General features: G+C 41.1%; 1 protein-coding gene across 1 annotated transcript; it reads left to right on the top strand.

Annotated features, from left to right (window-relative positions):
- On the top strand, nt 1-11,003 carry LOC106565618 (DDRGK domain-containing protein 1). The gene is made up of 9 exons (XM_014132927.1): nt 1-208; nt 710-865; nt 952-1,088; nt 1,918-2,019; nt 2,136-2,258; nt 3,441-3,479; nt 10,142-10,198; nt 10,384-10,432; nt 10,549-11,003. Exons 1-9 carry the CDS (start codon nt 121-123, stop codon nt 10,707-10,709), a joined length of 912 nt encoding a protein of 303 aa, XP_013988402.1. The 5' UTR covers nt 1-120; the 3' UTR covers nt 10,710-11,003.
- Nucleotides 11,004-11,456: the final 453 nt, after the last annotated feature.

The raw sequence follows: 11,456 nt of genomic DNA, 5'->3' as shown, positions 1-11,456 counted from the left end.
TAAGAATATCACGTGACATGGGTCTCTGAAGCACAACACAACATACGTGTCTGTCATGGTGTAGAAGAGAGTTTGAAATGTGAAATTCATAGAATCTGAAATAGACATTTTAAATTTGCAATGGACATCGTGGTGTATTTGATTGCTGCAGCAATCCTTATTGTGTTGATCGTTTTTGCTGTGAAGGTACGAGGAAAAACAGAGGAAGGTAAGGAGTTAACTGTAGCTACCAGGCGTTTGGATAACGACACCAATACTTAAACAGCTAACGTTAGCAATAGTTGCTATTCGTGTTTAACACTGGCTATTTATAGCGTGCTAACTAAGTTAAAAGTAGAGGTTTTTTGGGTGTTTAATTTTTTTCCTTGTCCCTTGCTTGTCATGACCTGTCAGTTCTCAATGTAGCTAGCTAACGTTAGCTAGCTAGCTACTGTTGTAGCTGACTAAGGAACGTGTTGACAACAAGCTTATTTACGTTATTTCTCTTGCTATATTTAAGTCTCCCTCCCCTATTCTCTTCCTCTACTTTCTACTAGTAAACTTAATCGAGTCTATCTGTGCTCCCATTATCTGCCTTCCCTGACTCCCTCCATTAACTCTTCCCCATGTCTCCTGCTCTTTACCTCTCTCCGCATATGTGCACTCGTTTTTGGGCTAAATTGACCCAATAATCTGTCATTTAAAATGGTCCACCCCCCTCTCTCTGCAGTTGATCGTGAACAGAGGCAGGATGTGTTGGCTCGGGTGGCAGCTCCTCGCCCGCAGGTGGCCGAGGAGCGGGGGGCGGGCATGCCCCGGCGCCGTAGAAATCTCAACAGCAGGGTGATGGCCCAGAGACGAGCCCAGAGGGACGCATCCGACAACGGTAACACACCTGACATACACACATGAATATCACATGTGTTTCAATTGTGAAAATGAAGTTTCACAAATGTGTGAATGCTCCTTCAGAGGACAGCCCTGTAGAGGAAGTGGCTGTGGAGGAACAGGAAGAAGAGGAGGAACAGCAGTTCCAGGCCACAGGGAAGCTTGGAGCCAAGAAGCAGAGGAAACTGGAGGAGAAACAAGCCAAACGGGCTCAGAGAGAGGTATTACCACTCTCTGGAACAGCTGGAGGACAGTTCTCCATTGGAGATTGCCCATTATATGTCATCAGTAGCATGTCAATCAGTAGTAGGGCCGGGACGATACCAGTATCACAATACTCGTTAGTATTGTGGCAAGGAAACAAAACATGAAGCGGATTTAACTTCTTTAGGAAAACAGCCCTAATGTTGGAAACAAACATCATTATGTTGTCATCCAGTGTCACATTTATTTTCCAAGGTATAGCACACAATATTTTACCCTGCTGGTCATCTATGAACATTTGAACATTTTGGCCATGTTCTGTTATCTCCACCCAGCACAGCCAGAAGCGGACTGGCCACCCCTCATAGCCTGGTTCCTCTAGGTTTCTTCCTAGGTTCTGGCCTTTCTAGGGAGTTTTTCCTAGCCATCGTGCTTCTACACCTGCATTGTTTGGGGTTTTAAGCTGGGTTTCTGTACAGCACTTTGTGACATCAGCTGATGTAAGAAGGGCTTTAGAAATACATTTGATTTGAATTTCATTTGATTTTACATACAGCAGGTTTTTAAAGGACCAAAGAGTTTGATCTGCTTCTTGTTTTCCTGTTTGCCATGAACAAAAATATTGCCTCACAGCCCTAGTCAATAGTCTACAATGGCTTTCTCCCCTCAAATGGCGTTCTCCCTTCAGCTGCACTGCTTCTTCTCTCAGCTGCACTGCTGTGATAGAACCAGGCAGGTGAAGGGCATCCACCATATTGCGTTGACCCACCCTGCCTTTTCAAATCATTGTATTTTATGTTTGCAAGTGTTGTTCTTGGCGACTGGGTTTGATGCTGTGTTCCTCAGGCTGAGCTGGCAGAGAGAGAGGAAAGGAAGAAAATGCAGGAGCTCCGAGAGCAGGAGAGAAGCAAGGAGGATGAGAAAGAGAGACAACAGGAGCAGAAAGAGGTAATAAACACACACACTATCTCACTCTTCTGAACACAGATGCAGGTAGACACATCACTTCTTATTCCCACTTTTGCAGTCATTCCTTCTTTCTCCTATAATTATTTTCTGTTTAGGAGGAAGAGCAGCGGCGGGCCAAAGAGGAGCAGGAGAAGGAGGAGGAAGAGGAGTACCTAAGGCTCAAACAGTCCTTTGTCGTCGAGGAGCAGGGTGAAGCTGATGATGTCACAGAGGAAGAGGTAGTTTACTAGTGTATTCACATAGTTCAGTTTAGGTGGCTGTTGACATGAACCCGTTTTTATCAAGTAGATCAGGGCTGGGCAACTGGCGGCCCACTGCCCCCCTTTTGTAGGCCCGCGGAGGGAGAAAGAAAGAGAACAAAAATATAAACGCAACATGTAAAGTGTTGGTTTCATGAGCTGAAAGAAAAGATCCCATAACTTTTCCATACTCACAAAAAGCTTATTTCTCTAAAGTGTTGTGCACAAATTTGTTTACATCCCTGTTAGTGAGCATTTCTCTTTTGCCAAGATAATCCATTTACCTGACAGGTGTGGCATATCAAGAAGCTGATTAAACAGCATGATCATTACACAGGTGCACCTTGTGCTGATGACAATAAAAGACCACTATAAAGTTTCGAGGGAGCGTGCAGTTGGCATGCTGACTGCAGGAATGTCCACCAGAGCTGTTGGCAGAGAATTTACTGCTAATTTCTCAACCATAAGCTGCCTTAGCAAGTTATTCTAGTCTAGCTTTTCCTGCATGGGACTCCCAAGAGCTAAGGAGCATTTCTTTTAAGGAGAGGCCAGTATTACCTGAAAGAGAGGTAGGCTAGGACATCAATTATTTTATATATATATATATATATCAATTTAGAACAGGATTATCTATTTTGGATAAAATTTCAATGGTGTTGGGGAGAGACTGCTAGAGAGTGCCTGCGCGTGCACTGATTTTAAAGTAACGATATTCGACTGATAGGCTGTTTTAAAACTCAGCAGCTGCAATAATAAAAAAAATCGTTATAATTAAAAAACAAGGTCACCCCCGAAAGCCAGATGGAGATGGGTAAATTAGACACGCATTCTGTCTTTTTATATTACTGTAGCATAGGTTATGCTGCAGCAAATGTAGACCTACCTGTCACAATAAAACATTTTTTACCATGATGAGATGGGCTGTCTGTCCCCACCCTGAGGGTTGATTCATCATGCAGAGGCCGTAGAGAAGCCACATTTAGACATCGCATGTAATTTAACAGTTCCATTTCACACTATGCTGTTCATGTAAATAATTTACCGGTTTCTCGCAGTTATTTATCCCGGGAAAAGGGAGTAGTTTTGGGCGGTAAATCTCGGTAACCGGATTCCTGGCATTAAATCTCTATTTTATGTAAATGTTTGTTCTTTTTTTTATAGTCACGCAACCTTCTACAAGAGTTCATCCAGTACATCAAGGTATGAGCAGGAACCTAACCAGAACCATATACACTGTGTACAAAACTTTAGGAACACCTTCCTAATATTGAGTTGCACTCCCTTTTTTCTCGCAGAACAGCCTCAATTCGTCAGGGCATGGAGACCCCCAGCTCCGCTAAAACCTTTGACAACTATGTGCCGCTTTCAAGGGAATGTTAAATAAATGTTATAACTATTTGTTTTTAACATCATAACCTCTTGAAGAGAATAGTCAGAACTACACAGGTCTGATTATTCCACATTTAGCTCTATCAGAGTTATAGGCTACAGCAATTAACTGCATGCTTTTCATGATCTGTAAACCTCAATTGATCATGACATTTTAGATGCGTGAGGATAGCCTAACCATTTTTTATTTTATTCGTTATTTATTTAACTATGTAAGTCAGGTAAGAACACATTCTTATTTACAATGACGGCCTACCCCGGCCAAACCCGGACAACTCTGGGCCAATTGTGCACCGCGATATGGGACTCCCAATCACGGCCTGATGTGATGCAGCCTGGAATCGAACCAGGTACTATAGTGATGCCACATGCACTGAGATGCAGTGCCTTAGACTGCTGCGAAACTCGGGAGCACCATTTGGCATATAGCTAGTTAACAAACAACGTGTCATTTGGCTTGTATCTTTAGAGATTAGGCTTTTGGAAAGAGCTTGACATCAGCAAGTCCTCGTTCTGGTAAAGTTGTCAGTTGGACTTATGTCATCACCACTAGATGACAAGCAAATCAAACACTATTTGGATAAAGCCATCTAGTTTATCCCCTGAATGTTAACTTGTTAACTAACCATATTGACATGATCTGTTATTAGCTAGGTAGCCAATTTGACATCGTCCATTAATCAACGTAGCTTATCATGTCTGTCCACAGCAATCGTGATTAAACACCCTTAAAAACAATGTTGAAAAGGGAATAGTGTTAACTTCATTAGGTAGACCTAAGTTGGTTGGAGAAAAAAGTACATTACAACTACAGTGCATTCATGGGGCGGCAGGTAGCCTAGTGGTTAGAGCATTGGGCCAGTTGCTAGATCGAAGGTTGCTAGATCGAATCCCCGAGCTGACAAGGTAAAAAGCTGTCGTTCTGCCCCTGAACAAGGCAACCCACTGTTCCTAGGCCATCATTGTAAATAAGAATTTGTTCTTAACTTGCCTAGTTAAATAAAATAAAAATTCACTAAGTATTCATACATTTGGTTCTTACAGCCTGAATTCAAAATTGATTAAATATATTTTCTTCCTCGCCCATCTACACAAAAAAATCCCATAATGAAAAAGTGAACAAAAGTTTTTAGAAATGTTTGCAGATTTATTGAAAATGAATTTGATATCTAATTTACATAAGTATTTACAACCCTTTGCTATGACACTACAAATGGTTTTCAGGTGCATCCAATTTCCTTTGATCATCCTTGAGATGTCACTACAACTTGATTGGAGTACACCTGTGGCCAATTAAATTGTTTGGACATGATTTAGAAAGAAACACCTGTCTGTATACAGTACCAGTCAAAAGTTTGGACACCTACTCATTCAAGGGTTTTTCATTATTTTGACTATTTTCTACATTGTAGAATAATCGTGAAGGCATCAAAACTATGAAATAACATGTGGAATCATGTAGTAACCAAAAAAGGGTTAAACAAATCACAATATATTTTATATTCTTCGAAGTAGGCACCCTTTGCCTTGATGACAGCTTTGCAAACTCTTGGCATTCTCTCAATCATCTTCATGAGGTAGTCACCTGGAATGCTTTTCCAACAGTCTTGAAAGAGTTCCCACATATGCTGAGCACTTGTTGGCTGCTTTTCCTTCACGCTGCGGTCCAACTCAACCCAAACCGTCTCAATTGGGTTGAGGTCGGATGATTGTGGAGGCCAGGTCATCTGATGCAGCACTCCATCACTCTCCTCTTTGGTCAAATAGCCCTTACACAGCCTGGAGGTGTGTTTAGTCATTGTCCTGTTGAAAAACAAATGATAGTCCCACTAAGAAAAACCAGAATGCAGAATGCTGTACTAGCCATCCTGGTTAACTGTGCCTTGAATTATAAATAAATCACATACAGTGTCACCAGAAAAGCACCCCACACCATCACACCTCCTCCATGCTTCACTGTGGGAACCACACATGCAGAGATCATCTGTTCAACAAATCTACTTCTCAAAGACACCGCGGTTGGAACCAAAAATCTCAAATTTGGACGACTCAAACCAAAGGACAGATTTCCACCAGTTTAATGTCAATTGCTCGTGTTTCTTGGCCCAAGCAAGTCTCTTCTTATTAGTGTCATTTAGTAGTTTCTTTGTAGCAATTGTGAAGGCATGATTCACGCAGTCTCCTCTGAATAGTTGATGTTGAGATGTCTGTTACTTGAACTCTGTGAAGCATTTATTTGGGCTGCAGTCTGAGGTGCAGTTAATTACCGATTTCTGAGGCTGGTAACTCTAATGAACTTACCCTCTGCAGCAGAGGTAACTCTAGGTCTTAATTTCCTGTGGCGGTCCTCATGAGAGCCAGTTTCATCATAGCTCTTGGTTTTTGCGACTGCACTTGAAGAAACGTTCAAAGTTCTTGAAATATTCTGGATTGACTGGATGATGGACTGTCGTTTCTCTGCTTATGAGCTGTTCTTGCCGTAATATGGACTTGGTATTTTACCAAATAGGGCTGTCTTCTGTATACCACCCCTACCTTGTCACAACACAACTGATTGGCTCAAACGCATAAAGAAGGAAAGAAATTCCACAAATGAACTTTTAACAAGGCACACCTGTTAATTGAAATGCATTCCAGGTGACTACCTCATGAAGCTGGTTAAGAGAATGCCAAGAGTGTGCAAAGCCGTCATCAAAGCAAAGGGTGACTACTTTAAAGAATCTCAAATATAAAATATATATATATTTTTTAGGGGTTACTAAATGATTCCATATGTGTTATTTCATAGTATTGGTGTCTTCAGAATTATTCTATGATGTAGAAAATTGTGAAAATAAAGAAAAATCCTGGAATGAGTAGGTGTGTCCAAACTTTTGATTGGTACTGTAAGGTTCCACAGTTCAGGCATGCCAGAGCAGAAACTATACCATGAAGTCCAAGTAACTGTCCATAGATCTCAGAGAATTGTAATGAGGCATGTATCTGGGGAAGGGTATACAACTATTTCTAGAGTGTTGAAAGTTTCCAAGAGCACATTGATCTAAGTCGTTGGAAAATTGACAAAATATGGAACTACCCAGACTCTGCCTAGAGCTGGCCGTCCAACCAAACTGAGCAACCGGGTAAGATGACCTTGGTCAGGGAGGTGACCAATAACCCAATTATCACTCTGACAGAACTACGGAGTTCCTTGGCTGAGATGGTAGAACCTGCCAGAAGGACAAGTCTTTACAGTACTTCACCAATCTGTGCATTATGGGTGAGTGGCCCAGTGGAAGCCACTCCTGAGATAAAAAGCACATGACATCACGCCTGGAGTTTGCAAAAAGGCATGGGAAAGCCTCAGAGCATAAGGCAAAGGATTATGTGGACCGATAATGCAAATTGAACTCTTTGGCCTGAATGCAAAGCGCTGTGTGTGTGGAGAAAGACGGGTGTGAGCTGTGCCTGGTTAACACCATCCCTACCATGAAGCATGGTGGTGGCAGCATCATGCTATGGGATGGTTTTCAGCGGCAGGGACTGGGAGACTGGTAAGGATAGAGGGAACAATGAATGGAGCCAAATACAGGCAAATCCGTAATGGGAACCTCCTTCAGTGTGCAAACGACCTTATAAGATTTCCATTCCAACAGGACAATGACCCCAAGCATACATCCAAAGCAATGCTGGAATGGCTTCAGAACAAGAATGTGAAATGTCCTTGAGTGGCCCAGCCAAAACCCAGTCTTGAATCTCATTTAAAATCTGTGGAAAGTCTTGAAGATTGCTATTCACCGCCACTCCCCATCTAACTTGACAGAGCTTGAAAAAAATTGCGAGGAAGAATGAGAGAAAATCCCCAAATCCAGATGTGCAAAGCTGATACATGCGAACTAAAGATGAATCAAAGCTGTAATCGGCGCCAAAGGTGCTTCTACAAAAAGTATTGACTCCGTTGTGTGAATACTTATGTAAATTAGATATTTCTTTATTTTATTTCTATAGATTTCTAAAAACATGTTTTTACTTTGTGTAGATGGGTGAGGAAAGAATCTATTTAATCAATTTTGAATTCAGGCTGGCTCTAACACAACAAAATGTGGAATAAGTCAAGAGGTATGAATACTTTCTGTTTAGCCAACTGTGCAACATTTCTACCGGTAGCTTGCAATCTAATATTTGTATTTTCATTTTATTGCATTTTTTTATTTAACTAGTCAAGTCAATTAAGAACAAATTCTTATTTACAATGATGGCCTACCAAGAGTCAAAATGCCTCCTGCGGGGACCTGGGCTGGGATTAAAAATGTAGGACCAAACACACATCACAAGAGACACCACAAACCTACATAAAGAGAGACCTAAGACGACAACACAGCATGGCTGCAACACAATATGAGTAAACATGATCAGCTAACAGTACATCGGCAGTCGTGCCCTTCTTGACATGCAGAGCCCACAAAGGATGGGAAATGAACCTAAACCACTCACTATCAGGTATAGTTAACTTCACTTGTATTTTAGATCACCCAAATGTCAACTTAATTGTAGCCAATATTAAGAGAGATCGTGAGGCTATCGTCATGTACAGTTGAAGTCAGAAGTTTACATACACCTTAGCCAAATACAACTAAACTCATTTTTTCCCAATTCCTGACATTTAATCCTAGTAAAAATTCCCTGTCTTAGGTCAGTTAGATCACCACTTTATTTTAAGAATGTGAAATGTCAGAATAATAGTAGAGAGAATGATTTATTTCAGCTTTTATTTCTTTCATCACATTCCCAGTGGGTCAGAAATTTACATACACTCAATTAGTATTTGGTAGCATTGCCTTTAAATTGTAGCCTTCTACAAGCTTCCCACGGTAAGTTGGGTGAATTTTGGCCCATTCCTCCTGACAAAGCTGGTGTAACTGAGTTAGGTTTGTAGGCCTCTTTGCTCGCACACGCTTTTTCAGTTCTGCACACAAATTTTCTATAGGATTGAGGTCAGGGCTTTGTGATGGCCACTCCAATACCTTGACTTTGTTGTCCATAAGCCATTTTGCCACAACTTTGGAAGTATGCTTGGGGTCATTGTCCATTTGGAAGACCCATTTGCGACAAAGCTTTAACTTCCTGACTGATGTCTTGAGATGTTGCTTCAATATATCCACATAATTTTCCTCCCTCATGATGCTATCTATTTTATGAAGTGCACCAGTCCCTCCTGCAGCAAAGCACCCCCACAACATGATGCTGCCACCGCTTCGCGGTTGGGATGGTGTTCTTCGGCTTGCAAGCATCCCCTTTTTCCCTCCTAACATAACGATGGTCATTATAGCCAAACAGTTCTATTTTTGTTTCATCAGACCAGAGGACATTTCTCCAAAAAGTACGATCTTTGTCCCTATGTGCAGTTGCAAACTGTAGTCTGGCTTTTTTATGGCGGTTTTGGAGCAGTGGCTTCTTCCTTGCTGAGCGGCCTTTCAGGTTATGTCGATATGGGACTCATTTTACTGTGGATATAGATACTTTTGTACCTGTTTCCTCCAGCATCTTCACAAGGTCCTTTGCTGTTGTTCTGGGATTGATTTGCACTTTTCGCCTCAAAGTACGTTCATCTCTAGGAGACAGAACGCGGTAGTGTTTATATTTGCGTACTATTGTTTGTACAGATGAACGTGGTACCTTCAGGCGAAATTGGATGAACCAGACTTGTGGTCTACAACTTTTTTTTCTGAGGTCTTGGCTGATTTCTTTAGATTTTCCCATGATGTCAAGCAAAGAGGCACTGAGTTTGAAGGTAGGCCTTGAAATACATCCACAGGTACACCTCCAATTGACTCAAATGATGTCAATTAGCCTATCAGAAGCTTCTAAGGCCATGACATCGTTTTCTGGAATTTTCCAAGCTGTTTAAAGGCACAGTCACCTTGGTGTATGTAAACTTCTGACCCACTGGAATTGTGATACAGTGAAATAATCTGTCTATAAACAAGTGTTGGAAAATGACTTGTCATGCACAAAGTAGATGTCCTAACCAACTTACCAAAACTATAGTTTGTTAACAACAAATTTGTGGAGTGGTTGAAAAATGTGTTTTAATGACTCCAACCTAAGTGGTATGTAAACTTCCAACTTCAAATGTATCTGAAATCACATGATCAATTGATGTTTACTGGTGATGAAAAGCATGCAGGTAGGCTATTTGCTGTATAATTATGATGATAGAGCTACATTAAATGTCAGCAATTGTTTTGTATGGAATAATCAGAAATGTGTAGTTCTGACTGCTGTTCAAGAGGTGATGTGATAATATTACAACCAAATACTTAACATTTATTCAACATTCCCTTGAAAAAGGCACACAGTTGTCAATTGGTTTAGCAGAGCAGGGGGTCTCCTTACCCCCTACAGGCAAGTCGATTGCTTTGCACCTTATTGTGACATTTTGTTGTTAACAACGTGTAGGTTTTTTACCCTCTATTCCTCTGGTTATCTCACAGGACTCCAAGGTAGTACTGCTGGAAGACCTGGCGTCACACTTTGGAATGCGCACACAGGTGAGGGGCAGGTGATGGCTGGAAAATGATCAAAGGGTGCCATGGACCATGATTCCTGCACTCAATGGTCTGTTCTCATTTTGAAATATGTGTGTCAGATTGTATCTCCACAAGGTTCAAGGTTATATTAGTGGTGGTTGAGAGAAGGGAGATGATTGGTCATCATAACTAATCTTTGCTCACAGGATGCAATTGCGAGACTGCAGGACCTCTTAGCTGATGGTGAACTCACAGGTAAGTGAATAAAAGTGTGTACCAAAATTAACATTATTTCTCTGAGTAAATGAGTACAGTCAGGCACTCTTGCTTCTCTGCTGTCTGACCGTCTTTATTCTCATTCTTTTCTCCAGGAGTGATCGACGACAGAGGGAAGTTTATCTCCATCACGCCAGAAGAGTTAAACGCTGTGGCTCAGTTCATCAAACAAAGAGGGAGGGTCTCGATCAGCGAGCTGGCCCAGGCTAGTAACTCACTCATCAACCTCACGCCCGAGATACGAAATACAGCCTAATGGGGAATATACAGACACACACACACACACAACAATACACATTGTGGACAGATTTTGCCAAAGCTAGAAACTCCCTCATCAATCTACAGTAAAATCTGAAATATTCAATGCTGCCAGATTTGTGATGCCAAACTCAGATAAGTAATGAAGCATAAACAAACACATTAGACAACACTCATGCTGGTACAGACTCAGAATTATAATTTCATACACTGAATTATTGGATTATCTTGAGTGTTCTCATTATACTAAGTATACAGACTGTATATGAATAAAGTTGACATGTGAATTGGTTTTTGGATGTTTCGTCTTTTTCTGTCAATTTCCAGCCCATATTTATTTGTATCTTAAACTCGGCCATACAATCACTACCCACAGTTATACCTTGAGTACGTAACACATATTGTTGCACATTATTGCATTCTTAGAGCAGATTTATGTTCCAGATTTCATAGCATATTGTTGATTCCTTGGTGGGATGAATATGAACCTGTCAGAGACGGGTAAATAATTGTACAGTATGCAAAAATACTAATTTATGCTTTGTTGGATTTTCTAGTTAATTACATAATGTCCCTGACTAATTGTTTGCACACCGTTGCACTCGGGTCGTCAGTAGTTACCACAGCCACAAAGTCATAAACCAGTTTAACCTTTAAAAATATGATTTTACACCTAACCTTAGCAGTGTCGTTAACTTTATGCCTAACCGTAATCTTAAATGAAGACCAAAAGGCATATGATTGT

This window comes from Salmo salar, chromosome ssa01 (assembly GCF_905237065.1).
Source record: "Salmo salar chromosome ssa01, Ssal_v3.1, whole genome shotgun sequence".
Lineage (NCBI taxonomy): Eukaryota > Metazoa > Chordata > Actinopteri > Salmoniformes > Salmonidae > Salmo > Salmo salar.
Note: the sequence above shows the minus strand (reverse complement) of the source record. Positions and strands in the feature narration are given on the sequence as shown.

Excerpts from the sequence above, each read along its gene's own strand:
- LOC106565618 (XM_014132927.1), top strand. The coding sequence starts at position 121 with ATGGACATCGTGGTGTATTTGATTGCTGCAGCAATCCTTATTGTGTTG. Across the intron at positions 209-709 it reads ACGAGGAAAAACAGAGGAAG|TTGATCGTGAACAGAGGCAG; the intron begins GTAAGGAGTTAA and ends CTCTCTCTGCAG. Across the intron at positions 2,020-2,135 it reads GACAACAGGAGCAGAAAGAG|GAGGAAGAGCAGCGGCGGGC; the intron begins GTAATAAACACA and ends TTTTCTGTTTAG.